Source organism: Dasypus novemcinctus, chromosome 18 (genome assembly GCF_030445035.2).
Source record: "Dasypus novemcinctus isolate mDasNov1 chromosome 18, mDasNov1.1.hap2, whole genome shotgun sequence".
Lineage (NCBI taxonomy): Eukaryota > Metazoa > Chordata > Mammalia > Cingulata > Dasypodidae > Dasypus > Dasypus novemcinctus.
Window position 1 is genome coordinate 60,816,165 of NC_080690.1, and position 27,792 is coordinate 60,843,956.

General features: G+C 62.5%; 1 protein-coding gene across 3 annotated transcripts; it reads left to right on the forward strand.

Annotated features, from left to right (window-relative positions):
• The first annotated feature begins 384 nt into the window (after positions 1-384).
• Positions 385-27,606, forward strand: LTBP4 (latent transforming growth factor beta binding protein 4). 3 transcript variants are annotated; one of them, XM_071209270.1, is made up of 33 exons: positions 385-483; positions 4,272-4,330; positions 4,485-4,614; positions 5,202-5,314; positions 10,061-10,252; positions 10,401-10,648; positions 10,724-10,826; positions 11,176-11,250; positions 11,340-11,462; positions 11,987-12,151; positions 12,802-12,951; positions 13,047-13,190; positions 13,759-13,890; positions 13,986-14,111; positions 14,817-14,942; positions 15,322-15,564; positions 15,993-16,118; positions 16,206-16,325; positions 16,652-16,780; positions 16,967-17,092; positions 17,466-17,588; positions 17,827-17,958; positions 19,379-19,510; positions 19,584-19,709; positions 20,693-20,839; positions 22,142-22,399; positions 22,635-22,706; positions 22,996-23,124; positions 23,333-23,479; positions 24,442-24,594; positions 25,485-25,865; positions 26,457-26,609; positions 27,208-27,606. In XM_071209270.1, exons 5-33 carry the CDS (start codon positions 10,189-10,191, stop codon positions 27,360-27,362), a joined length of 4,308 nt encoding a protein of 1,435 aa, XP_071065371.1. In that variant the 5' UTR covers positions 385-483; positions 4,272-4,330; positions 4,485-4,614; positions 5,202-5,314; positions 10,061-10,188; the 3' UTR covers positions 27,363-27,606. The 3 variants fall into 3 exon arrangements, with proteins under 3 accessions (XP_071065371.1, XP_058136257.1, XP_058136259.1); XM_058280274.1 differs by lacking the exon at positions 385-483 and adding an exon at positions 2,218-2,393; XM_058280276.2 differs by lacking the exons at positions 385-483; positions 4,272-4,330; positions 4,485-4,614; positions 5,202-5,314 and adding an exon at positions 6,447-6,757.
• The last annotated feature ends 186 nt before the right edge of the window (positions 27,607-27,792 follow it).

Genomic DNA, 27,792 nt, shown 5'->3' on the forward strand with positions numbered 1-27,792 from the left:
ATGTCCACAGATCTAGAATACTGAGCTCATTTTGTCCATGCTAGGGGATCCAAAACACTTGTGTTTCTGGACTCCTGGTGAGTCTAGAACTAAGGGAGAGAAATCTGGAGTGTCAGAAACCTGCAATGCTAAAGATTATTTTTAAATAGCAGGGATAAAATGGGGGGAGGGGTAGAGCACGCAGTGGGAGGAAGATTCTGGAATGCCAGGGGTCCAGCACTTTGAGGGATTCTGAAGGGTTGAGATAAGATCAAGACCCAAGGGGTAAAGTAGTCACAGCCTGTGAGATCATGACACTGATTGGGAGGGACTAGAAGCTGGGGTACTCCAAATTCTGGGGGGAAGGGAAGCCAACGCCATCCCCGGAAGCAGCCGTGGTGAGCCAGAGGCTGTTGCCTAGCAACTAGCATTGAAGATGCTCTGGATCCCAGGCTGAAAGGAGAAATTTCTACTGCGCCCCCGACCAGATGCTCCAGCCACAGGGTAGGAGGGGTAGAGAGGGAGAATGGGGGCAGGGACATGCTGACCCATAGGGCCACATTAGCAGGGACCTCTGGGGGCCACACAAAGACAGGGACAGGGAGCACATTCAGTGCATAGAGCTGGGCACACGGTGACACACTTCCCTCCACCATTGCGTGGAGACTACCCACGAATGGCCGTGAATGAGGCAGTGCCGTAGTCACTGCTCCGGGGCGCAGTGTGTCCCTGGATGGTGGGTAGGCCCGGGTTTTGGGGTGTAATGGAGGCGTGACTTGCTGTGGGGTAGCAATAACGGTGTGACTGTGGCAGTGAGTCAGCCTGCGTGTCTCACTGCACGGGGGGCTGTAGAGGACCTCCCATCCTTCCTGCACACCCTCCACTGGAAGCAGGAGTGCAGGGTGGGCTGGGGACGAATCTGGGTCAGTTGCTGTTCTGGGGTGGGCTTGTCGTCAGGGTCGTGGCCTAGTGCCCTTTGTGGGCGGAGTCTGGGCTCCGCGGGAGGGCAGGGCCAACGCCGTAGACCAGGGAAGCTTAGTATCTAACAGAAGTGAGAGATGGGGCCGGGAACCCTCCGAGGCAGGCACACTGAAAGCGGTGGGGCTTGGGATCTTTAGGGTGGGGCCGGGTCCCAATTTTCTGTGGAAGGGATGTGACCTGAAAGTCAGGGGGCGGGATCTGAAGCTGTGGGGGTGACGCCTTTGGGAGGAGAGGGGCGGAGCTTGATGCTGCCTTAAATTTATAATGAAGAGATGGAGCGGGTTTTGATGCCCTCAGAGTTGGGAGGCTGTGAGCAGGGCTTGGCGCCGGGAACCCCCTAAAGGGAGTGCAGGTGGGGCCTAAGACCCCCTGTATCTAGGAATTCCTGCTGCCTGAAATCCTTCGGAAGGGAGAGTACTCGAATTCTCTAAGGCAGGGTCTGCAATTCTGAGGGTGGGAGGGGTGCTCTTAAGAACCTTTCAAGATTCAGGCAGAGAAAGGGGTCTGGTGCCCTCTGAGGGTGGCGGGTGAAGGGGTTTTACGGGAAAGGGGCGGAGCCGGCAGTCCGCGGGGGAACGGAGTCTGGGCCATAGGAATATCTGAGGGGCAGGGGTTACAACATTCTGTGGAACTGGCTTTTTGCAGGTGGTGAGCCTGGAACCTCTGTAGTCAGGACCTGCAGTAGAGGATCAAAGGATCTGAAGGGGGCAGATCCTTTGGGGAGGTTCAATATGGGCTTGGGACTTTTGGAAGGTTGGTCCTGGGGCTCAGTGCAGACTCGCGTCCCGTTCCCAAGATCCTGAAAGTGTCACGTGGGAGTGGGTGTCCGTGGGGGCTTCCAGCGTCTACATCAGCCAGGAAACAAATTCTGATCGCGTTACCCCACAAGAGTGGATGGAGAGACGAGGCCTGCGAGCCGTAGTCTAGCGTGGGGGGCCCGACCTATCTCCTCCGCCTCCCTCCCAGGCGCGGGAGGGGCCGCAGCACTCCCACCATCGGGGGCCTCTGTTTCACGAGAGGGCACTCAGTGCCCCGACTCCCGCTTTCCCCCTCGCGCCCCCCTCCCAGCACCTGTCCCTCTAGCCCCTCCCTTGCAGCCTCCCGATTGGCCGCGCGAGCAGCGCCCCCTAGCGGCGCCGGGCTCTGATTGGCGGGAAGTTCGCAGCCCGCGGCTTAGGCGACGGAGAAAGTGAGTCGGCCTGTGGCGCGGGCGGGGGCAGAGGGGCGGGGCCGCGCCGAGCCGGCCAGGCCGGACAGACCGCGGGCCTGGACGCGGACTGCGCGCCTGACACGATGCGGCGGCCTGGCCTCGGCGGCCGCCGCCCCCTCCTACCGCTGCTGCTGCTGCTCGCAGCCGCCGCCTCCGCAGCGAGCCCGAGCCCCAGCCCCAGCCAGGCCGTCGAGGTCGCGGGGATCCCGGGCCGCCGGGCTGGGTAAGCCCCCCTGTGTCCCCCCTCTTCCTTGTGTCCCCTCCACCCAAGAAGTCTGCTGGTCCTGGAGGCCCAGGAGTTTTGAATTTAGGGGAATACGAGCCCACCGTTTAGGTAGGTGTGAGGGTGAAAGGGTCAAGACTCCCGGATGTATAGACCCCCTACTTTGTAGGGGTTAGAATCTGGGGAGAACTAAGATTTTGAGGGAAGGAATTCGCCTCCGGTGTGGTGGAGATGGATAAGACTCCAGGGAATCTGGGGGGTCGTTAGGGGAAGCTACCCAGTTTATACGGGGGTAGTGCTTTGGGGTCCTCTAGGATGAGAGACGGGTGGGGTCCTTGAGCCGGGATAGAGTTCTCCTAGTTTGTGGGGTGTTTTAAGGAGGACGGGTAAGATGACGTTTACGGAGAAACTTTGTGGGTAGGTGTTGAGATGTCTTGGTTTGCAGGATGTGGGGGCGCCTGGGTTGATGGATTTATTTAAAAGGACCCTTGAATTTCTCAAATGTTAGGAAAACGTGGACCCTGGAGGTGATGCGGAGGGGCTTGTGGGGAATTGGGGGAGGTCCTCAACTTTCACGAGGGTTGGGGATGCTCTAGTTTTCTAGCATTATGAGTCTTCAGAACTGAGTGAGGAACCAATGATTTCGCAGTGAGAGGTTCCAGGATTTCCTCTAGATTTGGGGGTTAGAGCCCCCTCTCCGGCCTGCGGGTGACGAGGTCGAAGGGAACAGACCGCGCAGCACCCCCACCCCGCCCCGCGGCCCGGTTCTCCGCGCTGGGTTACAAAGGCTCGGGGCTCGGCTCCCGCCCGGGTCTCTGCGAATGCATTTAGTAACTCGAGCCGCGCCGGGGGCGGGGCCGGGAAGGGGTTAACCCGGGGAGAAGGCAGGAGGGAAGATGGCAGGATCGGGGGTCCTGGAGACTCCCCCCAGAGCGGCCTCCTCCTCCACTGGGTCCCACCCGACTGGAAGGGTCCCATGCACCGAACGGCCCCTTCGCGGCGCCCCCGCCACGCCTCCACGGCCCTTCTATCCAGGCTTGCGCGAATGGCTTCGCCCTTGCCCCCCTCAGCCTGGGAATCATGGACTTGTCTAGCGGGTGATCCTCGGTCTCGAAACACTTGAGCCGGAGCTGAAGGCTCCGCCACCCAGAATCTGAGACCCTCTGGGCGCGGAGATTTCCCCAAGAACGAACCCTCTCCTGGGCAGGTAGGAACTGAGACCCAGAGACCAGGAGCCGCTGGCACCGGGACACACAACATGGAAGGGCAGGAATGGGCTAGAACTCGGGCCTGGGGATTCCCGGGCGGTGGCTCCTTCTGCACCCCTTTCCACCTCAGCACCCTGCTGGTCCCACAATCAAAGGGGAGACCGCCCTCCCCAGCCTGAGTCCTGTGGAAGTGGCGTCACCTGCCGGCCATTAGTGGGATGACCGCTGAGTCCAGATGTGTGTGTGTGTGTGTGTGTGTGTGTGTGTTGCGGGGGGGGGGGGGGGGGGGGGGCGGGGGGTCCTAGATTCCCAAATAGTATGAGCCTGGAAATGCGCTTAGAAATCCTCTTTGAAATTTTCTTTTTTTTTATTTTTAAAAATACTTTGAAGTGTCTTTTCCAATAAAACCTTACCGCTAAACCTCTCCACAAAACAAATAGAAGTAGAGTTGCTGTGATCTTCTTCCCTGGAGAGTCTTAAACCAATTTGCCTCCCATTGCACAGATAGGGAAACTGAGTCCCCAAGAGAAGTGCCTCAAGTTAGTCTCACAGCTACATCGAACTCCATCAGGTCTAATCATGGGCTCTTGGGCTCCCTCCACCCCGTGATCCCCTTTGGGGGGTTTTGGAGCACTAGGGGCCAGTGTGACCTCCAACCCTGTAATTGTAGCCTCCCTGCGTGTCACTGCTGCACAGGCCGAGCACCCGGGAGGAGCCGCTGCATCAGAGGTAGGTTCTTGCAGGTGGGACATGGAAGCGGGTTAAAGGAGAGACAGAAAGGGCTGGGGGCTCCCTCATCCTAACCTGAGAGCTGGATGCCCTGGGTGGCGAGAGGCACTTCCCATCTCCACCCCCACCCACTAGTCTCTGGTTGGCTCCAAAGCCTCCTGCAGGGTCCGGAGCTGCCTGCCCCAAACTTGCCCAGAACTCCAGCAGTGCCTGACCCCAGTGTCCCCAAGGCCAAGCCCCAGCGTGAGGAAGAGACAGGTGTCCCTTAACTGGCAGCCACTGACGTGAGTGTGTGACCCCACCCCAATCAGATCTTGCAGAGCTCCCCACTGCCCTGCTGTATCCAGGCACGCGTCTTTCTGCCCTGTGGGTCTCCTGTCTCCTCACCCCTGTTCTCTGTCTCCCTCCCTCTCTTCCTTTCTCTCTCCCCTTTCCTCCCTCTCACTGTCCTAACACAATGTATCTCTGTTTCTACTTCACTTTTTCCCTGTCAGTCTCAGACTCTCAGTCTCTCCCTCTGTCGTCGCCTTTCTCTGTTTTGCTCGAATACGATCTCCCTTTCTCTGGATCCCCCTTGTGTCACTTTGTTTCCCTCTTCCGTACCTGCTCTTTCTCTCTGTCTCACTGCCATCTCTCGGTGTCCGGCCTCAGCGTCTCTGCCCGCTCTCTCACCCCCTTCCTCTCGGTCTCCTCCTTTGCTTCTCCCGCGAGGCTTTGTTTCTCTCCAAGGGCCTGCAGCCCGCTCAGCACCTGGTCTCCGTGGGCGGGTGGGGTGTGCAGAGCCGCTGCTCGAGACCGTCTCCCGACTGAGGTCCCTTCCCGCCGGCGGCTCCCCTAACCGCTGTGACAGCGCCTTCCCCCTCCCACCCAGGCTGCAGGAGGCCCGAGCTCTGCTGAGGCGACGGCGGCCCCGCGGGCCGGGGGGCCGGGCACTGCTGAGAAGACGGCCCCCGCCCCAGCGCGCCCCCGCCGGCCAGGCTCGGGGTAAGAACATCCGCCCTTCCTCCGCCGGGGGCCGGGGGGGTTCCGGGCTAGATAAAGCCGTCTGGTTCCCACGGTCCGGCCGCCGCCTACCCGCCCCGCACCCCCAGGACGCGGCCCCCTCCAGGGACCCCGGCGTCCGGCCGTGAGAGGTGAGCCCGGGACAGGACCAGACGCGGGCCAGAGGCGCTGACCTGCGGGGGTGGGGCCGGGAAGCCAGGCGTCCGGGCCCCCCGCGGCCGAGGAGGGGGGCGCTGGCCCGGCGGAGAGCGCGGCCCTACCAGTCCAGACAACAAAAGCGATTGTGCGGGTTGGCGCCTGCCCGGGCACCGAACGCTCAAGCTTGCGGGGCGGCTGGAGGCCAAAGGCCTCCTCCTGCTTCCTCGGACCCTCCCCCGTGCCCTCCTCCCGCTCCAGCGCGGCCTCCAGAGCTAGAACACCCTAGTCTCAACCACCCTCAAAAGTCCCCCTCCGGCTGTGGCCTTCAGCCCAGATGTGTCCCCTCCTCCCTAAAGTCTTCCAGATGTGGGCCTCGGGCCAGATGTGAGGACCCCCGCTCACAGCCTCAATCCACGGCTTCCCGCTACCCATGCTGACTTCTCCCACCAGGTGTGGGGGGGTCCTGGCCAGATGTGACTGCCCTCTCAGAGGTGTCCCCCACCCCAACCTTCTGCCCGGAATCCGGACCCTCAATCTTTCATGTGCCCAGGTTCACCCACCCTTCTTCTGCCGCCCAGATGTGCCACCTGGCTCTCCGGATGTGCCACCACATCCACCTACCCAGATGAAGCCCCCCCCTTTCCCTGCGCCCAGGCCAGAGGGTCAGCCTTTAGCCGCTTCCCCAAACGAGGCCCCAGGACCCTTTCCTCTGTGCGGATTTCGCTCCGTCTGGGGGGAAGCCGGCCGCCCCCACCTGTTCCCTTCCCCGCCGCTCCCCTGCGGGCCCCATTCACTTGTTGGTGCGAGCGGGCGGGGACAGAGGGGGCGCCCCCTCCCCCTGCGAGTCTAGCGCCCAGCCTGCGCGCCTCTGGCTGCGCGCCCAGCCCCACGCGCCCCCGCGCGGCCGCCGGGGAGGGAGTGGTGGGGAGGGGGGGCCTGAGCGGGGGCGCGGCCGCCCTCCCCCGCGGGCGGGCGGGCGCGGCCGGGCCCCTCGGGCGGGCTGGGGCGGCGGCGCGGCGGAGCGCGGCGCTGCAGCCATGGCGGGCGGCGCGCGGCTGCTCTGGGTGTCGCTATTGGTGCTGCTGGTGCCGCTCGGGCCTCGTCCCGGGCTGGGCCGGCCGCAGGAGCGCCTCCGCGTGCGCTTCACCCCGGCCGTGTGCGGCCTGCGCTGCGTCCATGGGCCCACCGGCTCCCGCTGTACCTCAACCTGCGCGCCCCGCAACGCCACCAGCGTGGACAGCGGCGCGCCCGGCGGGGCGGCCCCGGGGGGACCCGGCTTCCGCGCCTGTGAGTGCCGGGAGGTGGTCCCGAGGGAGGGGGTCCTGGGGGAGGGAGACAGTCTCCCAGGGAGCGGGAGCCCAGATTCCATGTCCAGGAGTGCTGGGGAAACCGTGGGGTATTTGGCTAAGGGGGCCCTAAATTCCTGGCTCCTGAGGGTGGGTCCTGAGGGATTTTTTTTCTTCTTTGCAAGCAATAAGGGTTCTCTGAGACCTGCGGCGTCCTACGTGAGGGGATTGGGGTCGACTTTCATGCCTTTGAGTCAAGGTGGGGGATCCCAGAAACGAGGGGCCTGGGAGCATTTGCAAAGTGAGCCCAAATTCTGAGATTGTGAGGAAGGGGTCTCTGGGGACCAAGGAAGAGTTTCCGCGGTGTGGGGATGAGTGTGTGTGTGTGGGGTCTCAGTTTCTGGGAACTTTGGTTGGGTGGAATTAGGGGAGTTTGGGGTAGGAGTGCCTGTGAGGAGGGAGACTGAGGTGAGTAAAGTTATCCCGAGTGGGAAAGCACCCAGAAAGGAGGGGGGGATCTCTGCCGGGGGGAGTTGCAGGGATCCACGTGCGAGAGAAATCCAGATAGGAAGCCTAGGGGAAGGGGCGCCCTCTGGGGGCGGAGAAGACAAGAGGAGGTGCGCACCAGGCTCCGCTGGAGAAGGGGCCCTCCCGGGGATTCAGGTGAGGTGAGGAGGGCACGCCACCTGTTGGCCCCAGGGCGGCGGGAAGGACGCTTTCTCCGGGGTCGGGGCCTCCCTACTCCCACCCCAGGCTCTCCGGAGTGGGGAGTGGGGGCCCCTGGCGCCGAGAATTCACCCAGTCTGGCCCCCAGCCAGCCCAGCCGGGGCCGCGTGAGCTCATCTCCCGCCTGAGCCCCGCCCGCTGCCACTCCCTCTCTCCTCCCCTTCCTCTCTCCTTTCACTCCATCTTGGCCCAGCCCCAACGCGCCCATGCCAGGCGTCATGCCCAGGCGGGTGCCAGGCCCCTGGAGGCACAAGGAGGGGCATGTGAAGGGGGGCTGACCTCGGCAGGACCCTGATGTCCTCAACTCCCCATTGGTCCAGGGCGTGGAGAATGGAGTTGGCCCTGCCAGTCTAGCCGCCTGCCCGGGTGTGGGCTGCCACCAGGGAGCTGGGCCGGGAGCCTGCATTCGGGCCAAGAGCAGGCAGATTAATGCCCTTTGGAGGCTGGGAAATGCCGCCCAAGCCTGGCTGGGTTCCCACCACCCTCCCCAGAGACCCCTTCCATTTTGGAATCTTGATTCATGGTGAAACCTCTCCTAGGCCTTGCCACTCAACTGAGGACTCCCAATGGAGTACCTGGAGTCCTGGCCTCTAGCTAGAGGACCCCAGAGCCTCTGCCCCCAGACCCCTAGGCCCCCTTCCCACCCTGATGACACTCTAGAGACCAGCATCTCCAGGGTTCTCCCTTCCATTCCTCTGAGGTGCACTGCCCCCCAAACCATGCCCCTCTCTAGAGAACTCAATAGTTGTGTCCCACAGCTACCCTGCTTCACTTTCAGGAGAAACTTCAGGTTCTGAGCCCTATACAGAGAGAACTCCACTTCTCAGTAGAATTATTTTCCTGCAAAAACTCCTAATTTTTTTTTTTTATTTCCATCTGAGCCTACCCCAGTCCCATCAGAGATTCCTGAGTTACTGTATCTCCCAATCCTGCTCTTCCAGATGAGTGTTTCCCATCTCTGACCCCATCTCAGAGTTGGTGTCTTACAGTTGATTCTCCAGACAGACCCCAAACAATCATTAATCAAAAGACTTGGGCCCCAAAATCCCTTAACTGGGGGTGGGGTGAGGGGCTGCTGGAGCGTCTCAGGATTCTAGGGTCTTCCCAGCCTATTGAAGTTCTCATGTGCTGGGGACCCCCGGGAACCCCACTTCTTCATCGAAACCGTGTTCTCAGCACCCTCAATCTGATCATCCCCTAGAAGGCACTAAACTCCTGTTTTCTAGGTAACTCTCTCAAAAGGATTCCAGGGACTCCTGCTCAAAGTGCACCTCCGTTGCCTCCGGGCTAGGTACCCTCTCCCTTCCAGACCCCTTAAACCACAGAGTGCCTCCCTTCCAGCTGATATCCTCCCTGGACTCCAGCCCCCTTCCCCTTCTATTTGAGGGGGTTCTCCCCAGTTGTGCTCAGAGTCCCATACACGCCTCCTTGGACAGCCTCGGCAGCCCGCTTCCTCCCTTCCCTCCGTACAGCTGTCTCCAGCTGTTCCTGGCGGCTCGGGGGAGAGAGGGAGGGGGTGCCCTTGCAGGACACGTCCAGCCTTCTTTGGCTCGACGGGCCCGGGGCTCCCCAAGGGTCGGGAATGCGGAGCCGCCGCCCTGCCCCCGCCGCACCCTTCTCTTTGTTTACCCGGTCGCACAGCTGGCAGGGCCCCGCCCAGAGGTGGCCTGGGGCCCGGCGAGGGCGCGCAGCGGGGAGAGGAGGCTCGTTCCCGCTCGTTGCCCCACCCCGGAGGCAAAAAGGCCGGGCTAGAACTCCAGGGCCCGAGCTGGAAGGGAGGTGGGCGGGGTTAAAGTGCGGTGCGTAGGGCTTTGTCGCCTGGAGAGCCCGGGGGGGGGGGGGTGGAGTGGGAGGGGCGTGAGTCAGTGGGCTCGGCAAATCAGCGTGAGGAACGGGCGGTGGGCGGGGCCAGAAGCAGCGTGGTAGCCGCCTTGGTGGGCAGGGCTTAAAATGCTGGGGGGTGTGTGGAAGAAGATGTGGGCGGGGCTTAAAAGGGGCGCTAGGCCGGTGGGCGGAGCTGGAACAGGGTGGGCCCGGCCAGAAAGGGTGTGGGCGGGCCTAGACTGCTAAGGAGACAGAGTTGGGGGGGAAAAGAGGGGGAGTGGTGCCAGGGCGTGGCTAAAATGTGGTTTGAGTCAATGGAAGGGACCAGGGCTGGGTGGGCGGGACTGAAACAGCAAAGGACCCAGCCAGAGTGTGGGTGGGTGGGGTTAAATGCTAAAGGGGACCCCGAGTTAGAGTGGGCGGGGTTGAGCCAGTGGGCGGGGTGAGCAGTTTCGGGACGAGACTGGAACTCCGCGAATTTAGCCAGAAAGTGGAATTCCCAGAGAAGGCGGGACCACATGTGAGTGATGAGCCGGGGGCGTGGCTAGCCGATCCTGTGGGCGGGGCTATGTCGCTGCGGGCTGCGCGACTGGGCGGGGCCAAAGCAGGTGGCCAGGGATAGGGCCGCGCCTCCACACTGAGCTGGGCGGAGCGGCCTGGAAGTGAGGGGTCCCGGAGGGCGAGCGGCAGCTCTGACGCTGAACCACTGAGCACTCCAGGGGTGCCGACCTTGACTGTCCCCCTCCTTTCCCAGTTCTGTGTCCCTTGATTTGTCACAACGGCGGTGTATGCGTGAAGCCCGATCGCTGTCTCTGTCCTCCTGACTTCGCGGGCAAATTCTGTCAGCTGCACTCCTCGGGCGCGCGGCCCCCGGCCCCAGCCATGCCGGGTCTCACCCGCTCGGTGTACACCATGCCCCTGGCCAACCACCGCGACGACGAGCACGGTGAGGAGGGTGCGGCCCGAGACCCTTGCGACTCCTTGATCCACCACCTTGCCCTTTGGCCCCCATCTTTCCCACTTTTCCCGGGTTCCTAGTCCCTGTCCGTAAAGAACCCGCGTAGACGCCGCCTCGCGGGCTCGTGCCTCCGCAGGCGTGGCGTCTATGGTGAGCGTCCACGTGGAGCACCCGCAGGAGGCGTCGGTGGTGGTGCACCAGGTGGAGCGTGTGTCCGGACCTTGGGAGGAGCCGGACGCCGAGGCGGTGGCGCGCGCGGAGGCTGCGGCGCGGGCGGAGGCGGCGGCCCCCTACACGGTGCTGGCGCAGAGCGCGCCCCGCGAGGACCGCTACTCGGACGCCTCGGGCTTCGGTTACTGCTTTCGGGAGCTGCGCCGAGGCGAAGTGAGAGGAGGCGGGTGGGGAGGGGCCTGGAGCAAGCCTTGGCGCGGGGCGCGCTCACGCTACACTTGCCTGCAGTGTGCGTCCCCGCTGCCCGGGCTCCGGACGCAGGAGGTCTGCTGCGGGGGTGCCGGCTTGGCCTGGGGCGTTCACGACTGTCAGCCGTGCTCGGAGCACCTGGGTAAGCCCCAGGACGTCCCCGAGGTGCTCGGAGCTGGAGAGGGGTTGCAGTCCCACTATTCCGGTCCCCTGCCCAGAGATAAACTACGTTCACAAGTTCTAGCCATGCCTGCCCCGTTGTGGGACACATTTCCAGTCTAGCTGGAAATTCATAGCTGCTGGGACCATCCATCTTACCCCTGTCTTTGGCCCAGCCTTGCATTTCTTGAACCTCCCACGTTGCCTTCTCAGGCAGCCAATCAACCTAGACTGATCCAGAGCCTAACCCACACCCAGCACCCTCCAATCCCTCTCATCCCAAATCCATTCGTCTCCACCCACCCGGGCCCACTCCCCTCCTCTCTCCACAGCAAACTCCAACCGAGTGGGAGCCCCCGACAGACCCTGTCCACCCGGCTTCGAAAGGGTTAATGGGTCCTGCGAAGGTGAGCTGTGGGTGCGTGGGAGTGAGGTGGAGGGCGGGGCTGGCGAGGCTGCGGTCCCGACTCCACCGTCACCTCCCTTTCCCTCGCAGATGTGGATGAGTGCGCGACCGGCGGGCGCTGCCAGCACGGGGAGTGCGCGAACACGCGGGGCGGGTACACGTGCGTGTGTCCCGACGGCTTCTTACTCGACTCATCCCGCAGCAGCTGCATCTGTGAGCAGCGGGGAGGGGACTGGCGCTGCATCTCTCACTTGCCCTGCCCCAAACCACACCCCAGCACACCCCAGGACCTGTAATCCCCTCTGAACCTCCGGATCCTCTCAGACTGCCAGGTCCCCTTCAGTGACCCTTAAATCACCTTCAGACTCCCTGGAACCTCCTTCAGACCCTCTAAGAAGCCTCCAAACCTTTAAATCCACAGACCCCTTCAGATCCCCAGACTTTTTTTTCAGGTCCTCTCAGACCCTCCCCAACCCTCCACCTCCCTTGACCACCAGACTTTCTTCAGACTCTCAGATCCCTCTCATCCGCTCTCATTTGCCCCTCACACCCTTGCAGACCCGCTCAGGTCCTTAGGCCCCCAAATCCTTCTCAGCCCCTCAGCTGCCCCTCAGGCCTTCTCAGACTCTTCACAATGCCCCCCTCCCAAACTCTCCTCAGGAGCACCCCTCAGCTCCACCCCGTTCCCAATCCCACCCCCCCCCCCATGCCCTGAGCCTCTCCCTCCGCTCCCACAGCACAGCACGTGATCTCAGAGGCCAAGGGGCCGTGCTTCCGCGTGCTGCGCGACGGCGGCTGCTCGCTGCCCATCCTGCGCAACATCACCAAACAAATCTGCTGCTGTAGCCGCGTGGGCAAGGCCTGGGGCCGGGGCTGCCAGCTCTGTCCCCCTTTTGGCTCAGGTGAGCTCCTCCTGCCGGGCACCTCTCTGTACCAGTTGCCCGCTTGCTGCCGCGGCTAGGCCCCGCCCCCAGATCCAGAGGCCCGCCTCTGTCAAGCCTTGTCCACGCCTTCAGCCCCTGAGACCCGCCCCCACTCTCGCCCATACCCACCACCGCGACCTCTGAGAGCCAGCCTCATCCTTGGCCACCCTTAGCCTGGCAGACATGCTGCCTGCCTGACCCTGTCCCCCTGTCCCCAAGCTTTGGCCATGTCCACAGCTCTCAAGAGACTGCCTTCAGTTTAGGCTCTGCACCAGGTGTTGCCCCAGACATGGGCCTTCCCTGAGATATCTCCCTAGTAGTAATCTAGCTTCTGCCTAAAACCAAACTCCACAACAAGCTGTTTCCGGGCCTCCAACTCAGTCCTGGAGAGACCCCAAACTCCACTCTCAACGCCTCAACCTCTGTCCCTGCCACCATTCCGAAGAGGGAAAGATGTCCTTGGTTCTACCCTCGCCTCTGAGACGTCCTGTTCCCTGGGCAGGGCCCCACCCCAACCCAGCATCCAACTCAGAGCCCTGACACTTTCCCAGCCGGGGCCCTGCCCTGGAGACCCCTTCCTCTCTCGTTACCCCTCTGCCACGGTCCCTCCCTTGCTTCTTTGTTTTCAGAGGGTTTTCGGGAGATCTGTCCGGCTGGCCCTGGCTACCACTACTCGGCCTCTGATCTCCGCTACAACACCAGGCCCCTGGGCCAGGAGCCACCCCGAGTGTCCCTCAGCCAGCCCCGGGCCCCATCTGCCACCTCTCGGCCTTCTGCAGGTAAGCTGTTCCTCGAGGAGGGGGTGCCCAGCCCCACACAGAAAGGAGGAGGAGAGCAGGGACGCCCGAATCTGAGTCCCCCACTTCCTTACCAGGCTCTCTGCCCACCCATCGCCCAGAACACCGTCCTGAGCCCAGGCTGGAGCCCAGGCCGGAGCCCCGGCCAGCGCCCCGGCCCCACCCTGAGCTTCCCTTGCCCAGCATCCCTGCCTGGTCTGGCCCTGAGATCCCTCAATCAGGTACAGTAGATGGGGCATTACAGGTGTGGGTACTGGGGAAAGAGGCGCCAAGGTGACAGTTGCAGGATGGAACAAACTGGGATGTCACAGGCAGAGGATAAGAGGGTGGGAAGAGACAAAGGTTTGAAGGGCTGGGTGGTGGTTAGATGAGGACCTGGAGTCATAAGGTCTGGGTTCAAGTCCTCTGCCAATTGGACAAATCATTTAACTTTACTGGACCTCAGTTTTCTCATCTGTAAAATGGGGATCATTGGTGAGGAGTCAGTGACATGTCTCCCAGGTAAGTGCTTAGCCAATGTTAAACAAATAATCTGCCACGGAGGATACCAGGAAAGTATTTCAGGCAGAGGGCTGGAGGAGTCCGTGGAGTGGCATTACAAGGAGATTCAGGCAGAAGATCTGGTGACAAAGTTAGATGATAAAGGAAAGGGACTCAGAGGTGGAAGACTGGGCTGGAGAAGAGGGCATCATGGAGGTGTTTTAGGCAGAAGATCTGAGAGGATTGTGCTGGGATGAAAGGGGCAGAGGATTCAGAGATGGGGGAACGCTGGCTGACTGGACTCCCCAGGTCCCCCCGCGGGCGTGTGTCAGCGCAATCCCCAGGTCTGCGGCTCGGGAAGATGCATCCCCCGACCCACCGGCTACACCTGCGCTTGCGACTCCGGATTCCGGCTCAGCCCGCAGGGCACTCACTGCCTCGGTGAGCGGGGCAGAAGGGGTTGGAGGAGGCGGGGCGGGGGGTTTGCAGGGTTTCTGCTCTGTCGCCTCATGACCAGCCCTCACCGTGCCCTTCAGACGTGGACGAATGTCGCCGCGTGCCCCCGCCCTGTGCTCCCGGGCGCTGCGAGAACGCGCCGGGCAGCTTCCGCTGCGTGTGCAGCCCGGGCTTCCGAGCGAGCCCGCGGGCCACCGAGTGCCTGGGTGAGAAGCCCGCGGCGCCCCGCTCAGCCCGCCTCTGCCCGAGGCCCACTCCCGCGCGCGTCGGGATCAGAGCCCTTCCTCCCACGCTGTCGCACGCCCCCTTGTCCTACTGCTGCCTCGCCTCCTCCGGGCCCCACAGCAGCTCTCCTGCCCTCCCCACCACGCGACCCCACTACCGCCTCACCCCCAAACCGGACCTTCCCCTCGCGCGCCTTTTCTGCCCTATTACTGTCTCCGACCCGACCAGGTCCCGACCCTGCCCCGCCCCCTCCTCCCAGCTGAGCTCCCGCCCCGGGCCAGATCCCGCCTCTGCCCTACAATTGCCACGACCGATCTCCAGACCGCGACCCCTGATTACCCTCCTGCCCCACCGCTGCCGGGTCCCCAAGCCGCCCCCTGGCATTCTAGCCCGGCTCTCACAGTTCCCTTCTCGGGTCCTCCCCTGACCGGGTCACTCGCCCCGGTCTTGCCCTGCCCACATGGGCCCCGCCCCTAGGCCCACCTTCGGGTCTGCCCTCCCGGCTGGAGCCCCACCTTGATCCTCCCCTCTCTGAGCCCCCCTTACCGTCTTTGGCCCCCCGCCCCGGACTGGCTGCGGCCTGGCCCCGGGCCCCAGCCAGGCCCCAGCCAGGCCCCGCCCTGACCTCCCCGTCGGGTCTCTGGAGAGTGTCTGCCCCAGTCCCAGACGCCGGCTTGTGCCCGCAGACGTGGATGAGTGCCACCGCGTGCCGCCGCCGTGTGACCGCGGGCGCTGCGAGAACACGCCAGGCAGCTTCCTGTGCGTGTGCCCCGCCGGGTACCAGGCTGCGCCTCACGGAGCCAGCTGCCAGGGTGAGGGCCTGGGAGGGCCAGAGGGGAAAGAGACGGAGGCCAGCTCTGAGCGCTAGGCATGTAGCCAGCTGGGGACCGTAGAGACAGAGGGATATGGAGATGGATAAACAGAAAGCAGTCATGGAGGATAGAGAAGCAGAGGGCCGGGAGCTGGAGAAGTTGAGTGAAGTGGGAAGGGGAGGCAGAGCCATGCAGGACAGAGAATGATACCCGCCGATGCCAACCAGAAGGCAGCTTCTTAGGGATTGACAAGGCAGTGGTGGGGGACAGGGTGAGAGAATGATGGAGGTTGGCAAGTCATAGTGACCAGGGACAGGGAGGTGCAGTGGAACATGGGGTCTTAAAGGAGGTGTGGCGTCGGGCCCCCTATCCCACCCAGATGTGAACGAGTGCACCCAGAGCCCGGGCCTGTGTGGCCGAGGGGTCTGTGAGAACCTGCCCGGCTCTTTCCACTGCGTGTGCCCGGCTGGCTTCAGGGGCTCCGCATGCGAGGAGGATGTGGATGAGTGCGCCCAGGAGCCACCGCCCTGCGGGCCAGGCCGCTGCGACAACACAGCTGGCTCCTTTCACTGCGCCTGCCCCGCCGGCTTCCGCTCGCGAGGGCCAGGGGCCCCCTGCCAAGGTGAGGGTGCTGAGTCCAACCCGGCTGTGGCAACTGGAGGGAGACACTGCTGGGGGGCAGAGAGGTAGAGAGACGTGACTCAGTGACGGAGGTACTAAGAGGGTAGGAATGGTCTCCACTTTCTCCAAAATGTGAGAGTGCTCCCCAGTGCTCCTCCCTACTTGGATGATACTTTTGAGTTTGTGGGAACCCTGAGGAGGGGACACCTCTGAGGCAGGGGAGGCAACCTGGAGGATGTGGCACCACTGCCTCACTCTGGCAGCAGGGAGACGATTCACTGGGCAAACAAGGGAGAGGATTGTCCTCCCGAGAGAAGGGGCAGTGTTGGCAAACTCCAGGAGGCTGATTCCAGACTGATTGCTGGGGGGCGGGGGGGGGGGGGTGAGCCCAGGCCCCTCTCTCAGCCCCACTGGCCCTCCCTGCCTCAGATGTGGACGAGTGTGCCCGCAGCCCCCCGCCCTGTGCCTACGGCCGCTGTGAGAACACAGAAGGCAGCTTCCAGTGTGTCTGCCCCACGGGCTTCCAACCCAACGCCGCCGGCTCCGAATGCGAGGGTGAGGCCAGGGAGGCAGGAGGAGGGTGGACAGGTGAGGGGGGCACTGGATAGCTCCTTCAAGGTCACCCTCTCCCCTGCCTCGCAGATGTGGACGAGTGTGAGAACCACCTGGCGTGTCCTGGGCAGGAATGTGTGAACTCCCCCGGCTCGTTCCAGTGCAGGGCCTGTCCTGCTGGCCACCACCTGCACCACGCCCAGTGCATTGGTGAGACCAGACCCCAGCCCCTGGCCGTGGCCGTGGCCTTGTATCATAAGCCTGGACCCAGCCCGTAACTTCCTGACCTGGAGCTCAGTTACCTGACCCCCGGATCCTGACAGTGTCACCTAACCCTAAATGTGACTCCTGATCTGTAACCCGCCAACCCTGCGTTGACTCTGACACTGACCCCAACCTGACCCCCTCCTCATAACCTCTGATAGCAGTTGGGGTCCTCCTGATTCTGAACCATCCCTGGCCCTGAATGTGACTTCTGAGGGGATCCATCTGGTGTGTCCCCAGACCCGACCCCTTCTAAAGCCCTGCTCCCACAGATGTGGACGAATGCAGTCTGGGCGCTCCCTGCGGCCCCCACGGCCTCTGCACTAACACCGACGGCTCCTTCCGCTGTAGCTGCGCGCCCGGCTACCGATCACCCCCTGGTCGGCCTGGACCCTGCGCAGGTGCGCGGGGCGGGGGCGGGGCCGGAGAACCTGGGAGTGGGGCCGGGGTCCCTAAGCACCACGCGGCGGACCCAGGGGCTGTGGGTGGAGCGTAGAAACCGCCCACCGGGTTTATGGCCTTGGGGTGGGGCTTAGGCCTCAAGGGGCGGATCCTGGAATCCTGCCGCCTCTCTGTCCCGACCCTAGACGTGAACGAATGTCTGGAGGGCGACTTTTGCTTCCCCCACGGCGAGTGCCTCAACACCGACGGCTCCTATGCCTGTACCTGTGCCCCTGGCTACCGGCCCGGGCCCCGCGGAGCTTCTTGCCTTGGTCGGTACCCGGGATGGGCCTGGACAGACACAGAGGGAGTTTATACAGTACCAGGAAGAGGCGGGGCACGGAGGAGAGGGCCGAACGGAGAGTCGAGAATTGCTGGCGGGATCTTAATGAGTGGAGGAGGCGGGAGAGGAGAGGGGCACGGGCGGAGTCTGGATAGGCTGGCAATGATCGGGACGGGCAGCGCCTAGAGCCGTCGAAGGGGCTGGGCTTCCAGGGAAGGGGTGCGGCTGAGGCCGGTAGGGGCGGGCATTAGGGGCCGTGGAGCCGCGAGGGGCGGGCGAGGGCGGGCGAGGGGCCTGTAGGGCTAGGTCGTGAAGGAGGGAGGGGGGCGCAGGTTTCCCACCGAGCCTTCCCTGTCCCGCAGATGTGGACGAGTGCAGCGAGGCGGACCTTTGCCAGAGCGGCATCTGTACCAACACCGACGGCTCCTTCGAGTGCGTCTGTCCTCCCGGGCACCGCGCCAGCCCAGACCTCGCCTCCTGCCTCGGTGAGAGGCCCCGCCCCGCCCGGTCCGTCTCTGCTCCCCTCGGCTCCCCCTCTTCCCTCCCGCCTCTGCTTCCCCTCCGCTGCTGCCTCCCTTGCTAGCGCCCGCCCCGCCCGCCGCTTCCCCCGCCTCCCTCTTTGCCTCCCCCGCCTTCCCTGCTCGTCCCCCCCCCCGACTCTACTTTCCCTCTTTGACGCCACCACCTTCCCTCTGCCTCTGCCTCTCCCTGCCACCCGCTCAGACGTGGACGAGTGCCGCGAGCGGGGCCCGGCCCTGTGCGGGTCCCAGCGCTGTGAGAACTCCCCTGGCTCCTACCGCTGTGTCCGCGACTGCGACCCTGGCTACCACGTGGGGCCCCGGGGCACCTGTGACGGTGAGAATATGCCCTAAACCCCCCACAGGTTGCCGGGGGTCTGCCCCGTGGGGGCCGAGGAGGGCTGCCCTGCACTCTCAGCCCCTCTCGCCCCGTCTCTGGTGGGAATAAGCCACCATAGAGGCCTTTTTTTGCGAGGCGGGGGGGCGGAAGGCACTCCATCAGGAACCAGGCCAAGCCCGTTTCCAGAAGCAGGCCTGGCCCCCCTGCAGCTTCAGCCCAGTACAGCCAGTCTATATTTTAGGCTCCACCCCAGCGAGACGCCGCCGCAGCTGACACCTGTTAGGCCCCTCCCCTTGCAGTTGGCGCCGGCGGGTTAAACCGCCACTTTCTCCTCTTCAGGTTCCATTTCTTTCTCACCTGTCTGGACGCGCCTTCTCCCCACTCCACCCACTCTTCCTGCTGCCTGGGGCTGCTCCAAGACCCAACTCCAGCTGCCCTAAACCCCCTCCTTTCCCAGCGTGAAAATTCCCCCCAGGTTTTTTCAAGCCCCGCCCCTGCCCATTTACTCTCCGTCCCTCCCAAGTTCCCTTCGCCTCTCCAGACTCTGCCCTTCGCCTTCCACAGCAGTCACGGGCCCTTTGGAACGTGTGGGCCCCGCCCCGTCCATTCTCCTTTCATTTCCCACAACCCCCTTTCTCCCAACCCCCACCCACCCGGCTGCAGCAGGGCACCTGCCCACCCGGGAGGCTGGCGCCAGTCTAAGATTTGGGGCAGAGAATGGTGTGTGGGAGCAGCACTTTTGTGGAACAAATGAAACAAAATGCCTGTGGGCCGCTATTGGCTCTCTGGTTGCCAGACCTGACCCCCAGAGGCCTAGTTTCGTGGGATTTCATTGTTCAATTCCACAAGAATTCTCTAAACTCCTACTGTGTGCCAGGCAGTGGGAGCACAACGACAAATGAGTGACACAAAAATCCCTGCCCTCTTGGAACCGACATTTTAGTGGGAGTGACAGATAATAAATATGTAAATAAAGTGCAGGTTCCCTCCACCTGCATTGTGTGTCAGACACTGCCCTGGCCCCTGGGGACGCAGCAGGGAAAGAGACAGGGAGCAATCCCTGCCATTGTGGAGTCTGCATTCTTGTGGGGCCACCCTCAGCACACCATTGACTACAGAAATATGATATAATGTCAGATTTAAGAAGAAAAAGGAAGCAAGGGAAATGGACAGAGATGACAGGGTGGGGGGAGGTGGGGTGCTAGGAGGACTGGACCTAGACACTCTAATGAAATAGGGGAGGGGGCCACGAGGGAAGGCGTGGATCCTGCTTGACTAACGCTTGTGACTCTTTGGAAGCGCAGGCTCCTGGGATACCAGACTCAGACTGTGAAGTCTTGGGATTGGAAGCAGCGTCAGGCACCTGTGAGTCCAGGCCTGTGACGCGCTCCCTCCTCCTCTCCCCACTCTCCTGCAGACGTGGACGAGTGCCGAGAATATGGCCCTGCGATTTGTGGGGCCCAGCGCTGCGAGAACACCCCGGGCTCCTACCGCTGCACGCCGGCCTGTGACCCTGGTTATCAGCCCACGCCGGAGGGCGGATGCCAGGGTGGGTGCTCAGTGGGCGTCGGGTGAGGGGAGAGGAGAGGGCCCAGCCCGGGCTGACTGTCTGGTGGTTGCAGATGTGGACGAATGCCGGAACCGGTCCTTCTGCGGGGCCCATGCCGTGTGCCAGAACCTGCCGGGCTCCTTCCAGTGCCTCTGTGACCAGGGTTACGAGGGGGCGCGGGACGGGCGTCACTGCGTGGGTACGGGGTTCAGGGGGAGGGCAGGGTTGGGTGGGGCCAGAGGGCAGGGAAGGGGTTGGTTAGGCAAACTGAAGAGCTGTAGCATGAACATCTGTGTACCCATTCCCTAGAGTCTCTTACCGCCATTTTACTATACTTGCGTTGTCACCTATCTGTTCATGAACCCATCTAATTTTTTTTTGATAGATTTAAACGTTGCAGGCATCAGTACACTTCCCCCTAAATAATGCATATATCATTAACTGAAGTGCAGTATGTGTTTACAGATATTTTCATTCGAGAAACAATTTACATACAAGAAAAGGCATGAATTTTCTCCCCTGGGACAAATGCCAACACAAAAGGAATGAAAACTGCCAAGTCCTGGGATGTATTTGAACGTCAGGCATAATTGAGTCTAGGAATTTAAACGAGGCTGTCTCTGTCACCATTTCTCAGCTCTGCTTTCCTTGATTGAGTTTCTTTTCAGGCAGACTCTCCACCATGACAAAGACGGCCCTGGCACCGCTGGGTTAACGCCCTCAGCTTGGCCTCTCTGCAGCCAAACAGGGAGACTCTTTCAGTATTTCTAGCAAAAGTCCCAGCCCTGGCTCTGATTGGTCTAGCTTGGTCCTATCCCTGAACTAATCATGCAGCCAAAGAAATGCAGTGATGCGACTGGCCACACCTGGGATGGGTGCCCACCCCAGGAGCAGATTTAGCTCTACTCAGAACTCAGTGGTTGAGCACCAGCTTCCCACATATGAGGTCCTGGGTTCAATCCCCAGCCCCAGTACCTCAAAACAAAATAAAACACACATGGGATAAAAGGAGCAAAGGGTCCCCAGGGTAAATTCAGGGTGTGTTGTCCCCCCAGAAGAAAAGATGGTGGGGCCTGGGTCATTAAAAATACCCATTCTCTCTGAAAGCGCAGACTCGTGGAACTTTGAAATCACGGAAATTTTGAACCACTAAGTCCTCCTCCCCTGTTGCTCCTGCCACAGATGTGAATGAATGTGAAACACTACAGGGCGTATGTGGAGCTGCCCTGTGTGAGAACGTTGAAGGCTCCTTCCTCTGCGTCTGTCCCACCAGCCCTGAGGAGTTTGACCCGATGACCGGTCGCTGTGTTCCCCCGCGGACTTCTGCTGGTGAGACTGACGTCAGTGTCTATTTAACTGATGGCCACTGGCCCCACAGGAAAATGATGTGGTTTCAGCATCCCTGTTGTGGACATCTGCCGTCCGCTAAATGTTTTGTTTGTTTTTAAACTCCAAACACATGGGTTCCCATGAGTAGTGGGACTCAGCCTCCGGAGAACTTGATCCTGCCTGTGCCTCTATCAGGTTCCTTCATTCAACAGATATTCTCAGGGCATATGCGGGCCCTCTTCTGGGTACCAAGGATATAGGAGTGACCAAGAAAGAGCCCTCCATGTCCTCAAGGGGCTCCCAACCCAGTAGAGCAGCCAGAGATAAAAATCACTAGACAACTGGTAGCCCAGAGTATTCAGGGCTGTATTGGAGACATGCACCCCCCAGGGGTGTGTGGGAATCCAGAAGAGGGGCTGGTCCCATCCCGGGAGGAGAGCCAGGGAAGGCTTCCTGTTGGAGGGGATGTCTGCACTGCGGTGCAGGTGGGCAGAAATGAGCCAGGTGAAGTCGGCGAGGAAGGGCAGAGAGGCCAGGCAAGGTGGGCGTTCAGAGAGCAAGGGCAGGAGTGGGCAGAGGTGAGGCTGGAGCAGGGGCCAGGAGCCAGATCAGACAGGAGCGTCCCAGGTTCCCGAGGGTGGATTTTACCTGAGGGCACTGTGGCGCCAGGGCAGGGCTTAGAGCAGGGCTGGGGTATAATCAGATGTGGAAGCCTCCCTCTGGCCGCGGTGGGGAGGTAGATTACAGGAGGGTGGCGGTGGGGGCTGCGAGCCTAGGGAGGAGGCAGGGGCAGGTGCCTGGGCAGGAGAGGACAGGACTGGTCCAGGGCTGGGTGGTGAGGAGGGGAGGAGAGGCTGGGTGGGAGAGAGGCTCGAGAAGCCCAGTGAACAGGCTGTGGGGCTGCTGGGGTGGTGGGGGGCGGGGCGCCCAGGGTGAGCCCTGGGTTTGCGGGCGAAGACTCTGAGGCCAGTTTAGGACATGTTGCATGTGAGAATCCAGGAAACACCCTGGGGAGGTATCCAAGAGTCCAGGAGACCCTGCTCCCCCCTCCTCCCCCCAATGAATCTGGAGTAGTGAGGGAGATACCTGGGAGGATGTGAAGTGGGGAAGCCAGAGACCCAGAAATGAAGTGAGAGCGGGGAAAGAGAGACAGGGACAAATGGGCAAGAGGTGTGGAGTTGGGAGGGAGGTGTGGGATCTGGACCTGGGCCCACCACTCACAGCCGGGCGTCTCTGGGCCTCTGTTTACCTGTCTATAAACATGGGGACTTGGGAGCTAGCTAAGGCCCCTTGTCTTCCCAGGCACGTACCCAGGTTTGCAGCCCCAGGTGCCCGCCAGCCCGGGCCTGCCAGCCCGGCCACCCCCACCCAGCCGGCCCAGCGTGCCCAGGCAGGGCCCGGTGGGCAGCGGGCGCCGGGAGTGCTACTTTGACACAGCGGCCCCAGATGCCTGCGACAACATCCTGGCGCGGAATGTAACTTGGCAGGAGTGCTGCTGCACCGTGGGCGAGGGCTGGGGCAGTGGCTGCCGCATCCAGCAGTGCCCAGGCACTGAGACAGGTGGGCCTGGAGGGCCCCGGGCTGATGGTGCGCACAGGGCCGGGGGTGGGGGTGCGGCCGGGGTGAGCTCCAAGTTGGTGGGCCTTGGGCTAGGACAGAGGGCACATTTAGACATGGGGCTGGTACTGCAAGAGCAAGAGTGAGCCGGGGCAGGGGGGCCAGGTAGGCACTGAGGCAGGTGGGCGTGGGCAGGGACACGGGTCTGAGCTGGGCTCAGCCTCTTCTCTCTGCACAGCTGAGTACCAGTCGTTGTGCCCCCATGGCCGGGGCTACCTGGCGCCCAGCGGGGACCCGGGCCTCCGGAGAGGTGAGAGCACACGTGGTCCCCAGCGGCCCTCAGCCTCCAACCCAGCTCCATTCTCACTCTGTCTGGCCCTGTCTGGCCCCGTTTTCTTTATCTCTGCCTCATCCTGCTTCTCTGTCCCTGTCGCCCCCTCCCACCCTCACCTCCCCTGTCTCTGTCTTTCCCCACCTCTCTGCCTCTCTTCCCTGGTCGTGCCCTGCCCCCACCCACTCTCCCATCCAGACGGCCCCACCCCCTGCCGTGCCCCCATTTCTCGTGGTGGGGGATGTGCCTCTGACCACCCTTCTCACAGACGTGGACGAGTGCCAGCTTTTCCGAGACCAAGTGTGCAAGAGCGGTGTGTGCGTGAACACTGCACCGGGCTACTCGTGTTACTGCAGCAACGGCTACTACTACCACACCCAGCGGCTGGAGTGCATTGGTACAAGCCCCACTTCCGCCGTCCTCCTCCGCCCCGGGACTCTCCCCGGCCCTCGGCCTCTCTCTGCAACACTGCCACCACCAGCGGGAAGTCCTTCCTAGAGTCTAGCCTCCATCTATCACAACATCAACGCGCGGGGAGAGAAACAGGAAGGGTAGGGAGGTGAAGAGGGAGCTGCCTCCTAACCGCCTCCTCCCTGCCTCCCCAGATAACGACGAGTGCGCGGACGAGGAGCCCGCCTGCGAGGGCGGCCACTGCGTCAACACCGTGGGCTCTTATCACTGCACTTGCGAGCCCCCACTGGTGCTCGACGGCTCGCGGCGCCGCTGCGTCTCCAACGAGAGCCAGAGCCTCGGTAGCCCCGCCCCCTACCGGGCTCGCCCCTCGCTGTCCTTGGCTCCGCCTCACGCCCGCACCTGGCCACGCCCCCTCCCGGCCACGCCTTCGCAGGCCCCACCTGGGCTCTGTTTCGCAGGCCCCACCTGAGAGGCGGGATGGCCTGGTGGGTAAGGAGGAAGGTTCTAGAGGCAGCCTGCCACTTCCGGGCCGTGTGAACCCGTGCCTGTTGCTTAGGCCCTCCTGGGCCTGTCTGCACACTCGGTGACCACAATGGCCCTGACCTTATAGGGTGACTGCGGGGAATTTCATTTTCAAGAACTTAAGAGCGGGCCTGCTTTGGCCAAGTGCTGAATGAGTGCTGCCTGCTGTGACTTCCCTGTGTGCCTCTGGGCCCTGTCCCTCTGCATTTCTGTGGGTTTCTGTCTTGAGATTTTCTCCGAGTTTCTGACTTTCTCTAGATCTTTGTATCTAGGCCTGTTTCTCACTATCTCTGCAGCTTTGTCCTGCTTTCCTGTGAATCTCTGATTCTAGATGTCTTTGTACTTCCCCGGTCCTTTCTTTCTCTTTTTGTCTCTCTCTGACTGTCTCCACCCCCCTGAGCCTCTGCCCATCCCCCTGAGTCTCTCTCTGTGTCTCCATCCTTCTCTGTCCACTGACGTGAACTCCCTTCTCCCACTTCCCCTTCCGACAATCATCCCACACACTTCGTCAGCATTTAAAGCAATGCCCAGAAAGGAAAAGCACGTGCCGGGAGAACCCCATGACACCCTCTCCCTGCCACTGGGCCCTTTCTCCAGCCCTCTGCTGTGCCAACCTCATGCCAGGCCGGTTCCTGCCCAGACCCCTCCCTCCAAGGCCTTCTGGGAGGCAGAGCAGAGCTGATGCGATGGAGCTGGTGCTGAGGGTGGCAGGGTCACCCCAGCGGGGGAGGGGGCTGAGTGACAGTCCCATCCTGATACAAGCTGCCTCTGCCCTCAGATGACAATCTGGGAGTGTGCTGGCAGGAAGTGGGGGCTGACCTTGTGTGCAGTCGCCCCCGGCTCGACCGCCAGGCCACCTACACGGAGTGCTGCTGCCTCTACGGCGAGGCCTGGGGCATGGACTGCGCCCTCTGTCCCGCCCAGGATTCAGGTACTGCCACCCCCTGGCTGCTCTCAGAGGCCCTGCCCCTCAGGCTCTGGGTCCAGGCCCTCAGACCCATGGATCCCCCCAAACTCAGGCCTTCAGACCCCAGTGTCTTGGTTCATCCCTAAATCTTGGTTCCTTAGACCTCAAGCCACACCCCAAAGGCCCCCAGGCCTCACCCACAGAAACCCAAGGCCGCACTCTGCAGATCCTGTAGTTCTAGCCCACAGGCCCCCAATGTCTGGTCTCTCCAGATCCTCAACTGCTGATTTCTAAAACCCCAAGATAGGAGATTTACCAATCCTGGACTCTGAGACCTCAAATACTAGTTGCTCAGATTCCCCTATCCTGGCCCCACAGACTCCTCAGTTATAGTCCCGTGGATACCATATCAGGTGCTTGACCCCAACACACAGCCCTAGTGACCCCATGCCTTGGCCCTAGACCCTTCCATGCTCAGCCCTCGGAATCCTGCTCCTGCCCCTAAGACCCAAGCCTGGGTCCTTGGACTGCCAAATCCCAGTTGCACAGCTCCCCTCCCTGGCCTCCAGACCCCTGGGATTCCTAATCCTGCTTCATGAAACATGCATCATGTTTCTTTCATCCCCTAGTCTTAGCTCCCCTGCATCCCCCAAATCCCAGCATCTTGGAGCCTGATCCCTTAGCCTCAGTCCTCAGTATCCTGGTGCCAGCACCTTGGATTCCCAGCCTTAGCCCCTCCATCCTGGCTCCAAGAAGCCTTGACCCTGGCCCTGCAACCCCAGCCCCCTCCCACCCCTACGCTGCAGCCCAAGGCCCCTCCCCCCCCTCCTGTGGCTCCTCTGCTCAGAGACCCCACAGGAATGGCAGGGGCCAAGGCAAGCGAGGGCTGATTCTGGCTTGGCTCCTGCTCACAGATGACTTTGAGGCCCTGTGCAACGTGCTGCGGCCCCCCGCATACGGCCCCCCGCGGCCGGGTGGCTTTGGACTCCCCTATGAGTATGGCCCGGAGCTGGGGCCGCCTTACCAGGGCCTTCCGTACGGGCCCGAGTTGTACCCACCACCTGTGCTACCCTACGACCCTTACCCTCCGCCACCGGGGCCCTTCGCCCGCCGGGAGGCCCCCTACGGGGCGCCCCCCTTCGACATGCCGGACTTTGAGGACGACGGTGGTCCCTACGGCGATTCTGAGGCCCCCGCCCCACCCGGCCCGGGCGCCCGCTGGCGTTATCGGTCTCGTGACACCCGTGGGTCCTTCCCGGAGCCGGAGGAGCTGCCTGAAGGTGGAGGCTATGCTGGTGAGGATGCGGGGCGCGTGGTGCGCCCGAGCCGCGCGAGGGGTGCGGGCAGGCGGAGGCCAGGGGAGGCGGCGAGACGGCGGGCGGAGGGCTGAGAGAGACGCCAGGAGGGGCGACAGCGTCAGGGACGGGAAGACACGGCGGGGAGCAGAGGAAGGCCCACCCGAAGGCCGGGAGAGAGGGGAAAAGAGAACCGGAGGCCGGCAGGGAGCGGCTCCCGCGAAGGCAGTCCCCGAGAGCGGCGCCGGCGCGCAGGGGGAGCCAGGACGCGGGGAGGGGAGAAGCGAGGTGCACACCGAGGAGGAAACGGAGAGAAGGGGGGCTCCGGAGGGCCCCTGGGATAGGGCAGAGAGGCCCTGGGATAGGGAGAGAGAGAGACGGAGATGGGGAGACACGGGAAAAAGAGGGGGATGAGCCGGAGAGGAGGCCAGAGCCTCCGAGGAGGGCCGGGGGCGGGGCCACGTGGAGCCACGGGGTGGCCGGGGAACACCAGGGGAGCGCTCCATGGAGCCCCGGGCGGGGCCACACGGTCGCGGGCCAGGGGCCGTAAGGCAGGAAGCCCAGGCCACGGAGTCCCCGCGCTCTCCGCAGGCGCCCTGGCCGAGTCCTACGAGGGGCTGGAGGCGGAGGAGTGCGGGATCCTGGACGGCTGCGCCCACGGCCGCTGCGTGCGCGTCCCCGAGGGCTTCACCTGCGACTGCTTCGACGGCTACCGCCTGGACATGACCCGCATGGCCTGCGTCGGTGAGGGGCGGAGCCTGGGGCCAGTGGCGCGGGGAGAGGCGGGCTTGGCCAGGGATTTAGCAGGACGGAAGGGCGGATTCCTGCAGGTGGGATTTCCAAGGACCGCCAGGGCTACGTTGGACAATTTACTTGATCTTCTTGGAGGGCCTGTCTTCCCATCTGTAAGGTGGAAATATGAATCGTCTACCTACTTTAGACGGTAGCAAAGCAGAGTGATTACAATCCGGGACTTAGGGCTTGCGGTGTGACCTGGGGCAAGGGGCTTTCCCACTCCAGGCCTCAGTTGGTGCATCTGTGAAATGGGATAACTATACCTATGGCTTTCTGGGAGGATAAAGTTAATTAACACATGTATCAATAGTAATGTGCTTAGAAAAAGGTCTGCTATAGGTGCTGATATCATCATCAGCATTATTTACCTAACAAAAACCCAGCGCCGCAGGGCTAACCAGAGCGTGAGGCCGAGGCACAGAGAGGTAAAGTCACCTGCCCAGGCTCCGGGAGCCAGCAGCTGGGGCAAGCGGAGGCCCCGCCTCCACACTCCTCCGCCCCAGGGGCTAAGCAGGCCCTGACCCGCGACGCTGTGTCCACTCCCCAGACATCAACGAGTGTGACGAAGCCGAGGAGGCCTCCCCGCTCTGCGTCAACGCGCGGTGCGTCAACACCGACGGCTCCTTCCGCTGCGTCTGCCGCACTGGGTTTGCGCCCACGCACCAGCCGCACCACTGCGCGCCCGCCCGGCCCCGGGCCTGAGTCCGGCCCGCGGGGCGCCGGGTCCCGCTGCGGACACCCTCCCGGCCGCTCCCGCATGCGCACAGGGACGCTGGACTAGCCGGAGAAGAGGGAAGGATCGACCGAGGGGGAGAGGGACGCCGTTTACTGCCGATTACCCTAGGCCCTGCCGCCGATGCTGCGGGCCCGGACCCAGCCCACGGCTCCCTTCACATCCCCTCTCCTGTTCATAAAAATTTCAATTAAAAAACCCACCTATTTTGTACCTCTTGCCTCGGTCTGTGTTTCTCACAGTCTGGCTCCAGAGTTTGTTCTCTGAGCCCCTGAAGTACACGCCCTTCCCATGGCACAGGGCGCGCCGCCTCCTGCCCGCCTCTGCTTGGCCTCTCTGTCTCGCTTTGTCTTCTCTCTCTCTTTCTGCTGCTTTCTCTGCGTAATTCTGTTTCTCTGT

Coding starts and splice junctions, on each gene's coding strand:
- LTBP4 (XM_058280274.1), top strand. CDS start 2,254: ATGCGGCGGCCTGGCCTCGGCGGCCGCCGCCCCCTCCTACCGCTGCTG. Junction 16,781..16,966: donor TCGGCCTGGACCCTGCGCAG/GTGCGCGGGGCG, acceptor TCCCGACCCTAG/ACGTGAACGAATGTCTGGAG. Junction 22,707..22,995: donor GGACCCGGGCCTCCGGAGAG/GTGAGAGCACAC, acceptor CCCTTCTCACAG/ACGTGGACGAGTGCCAGCTT.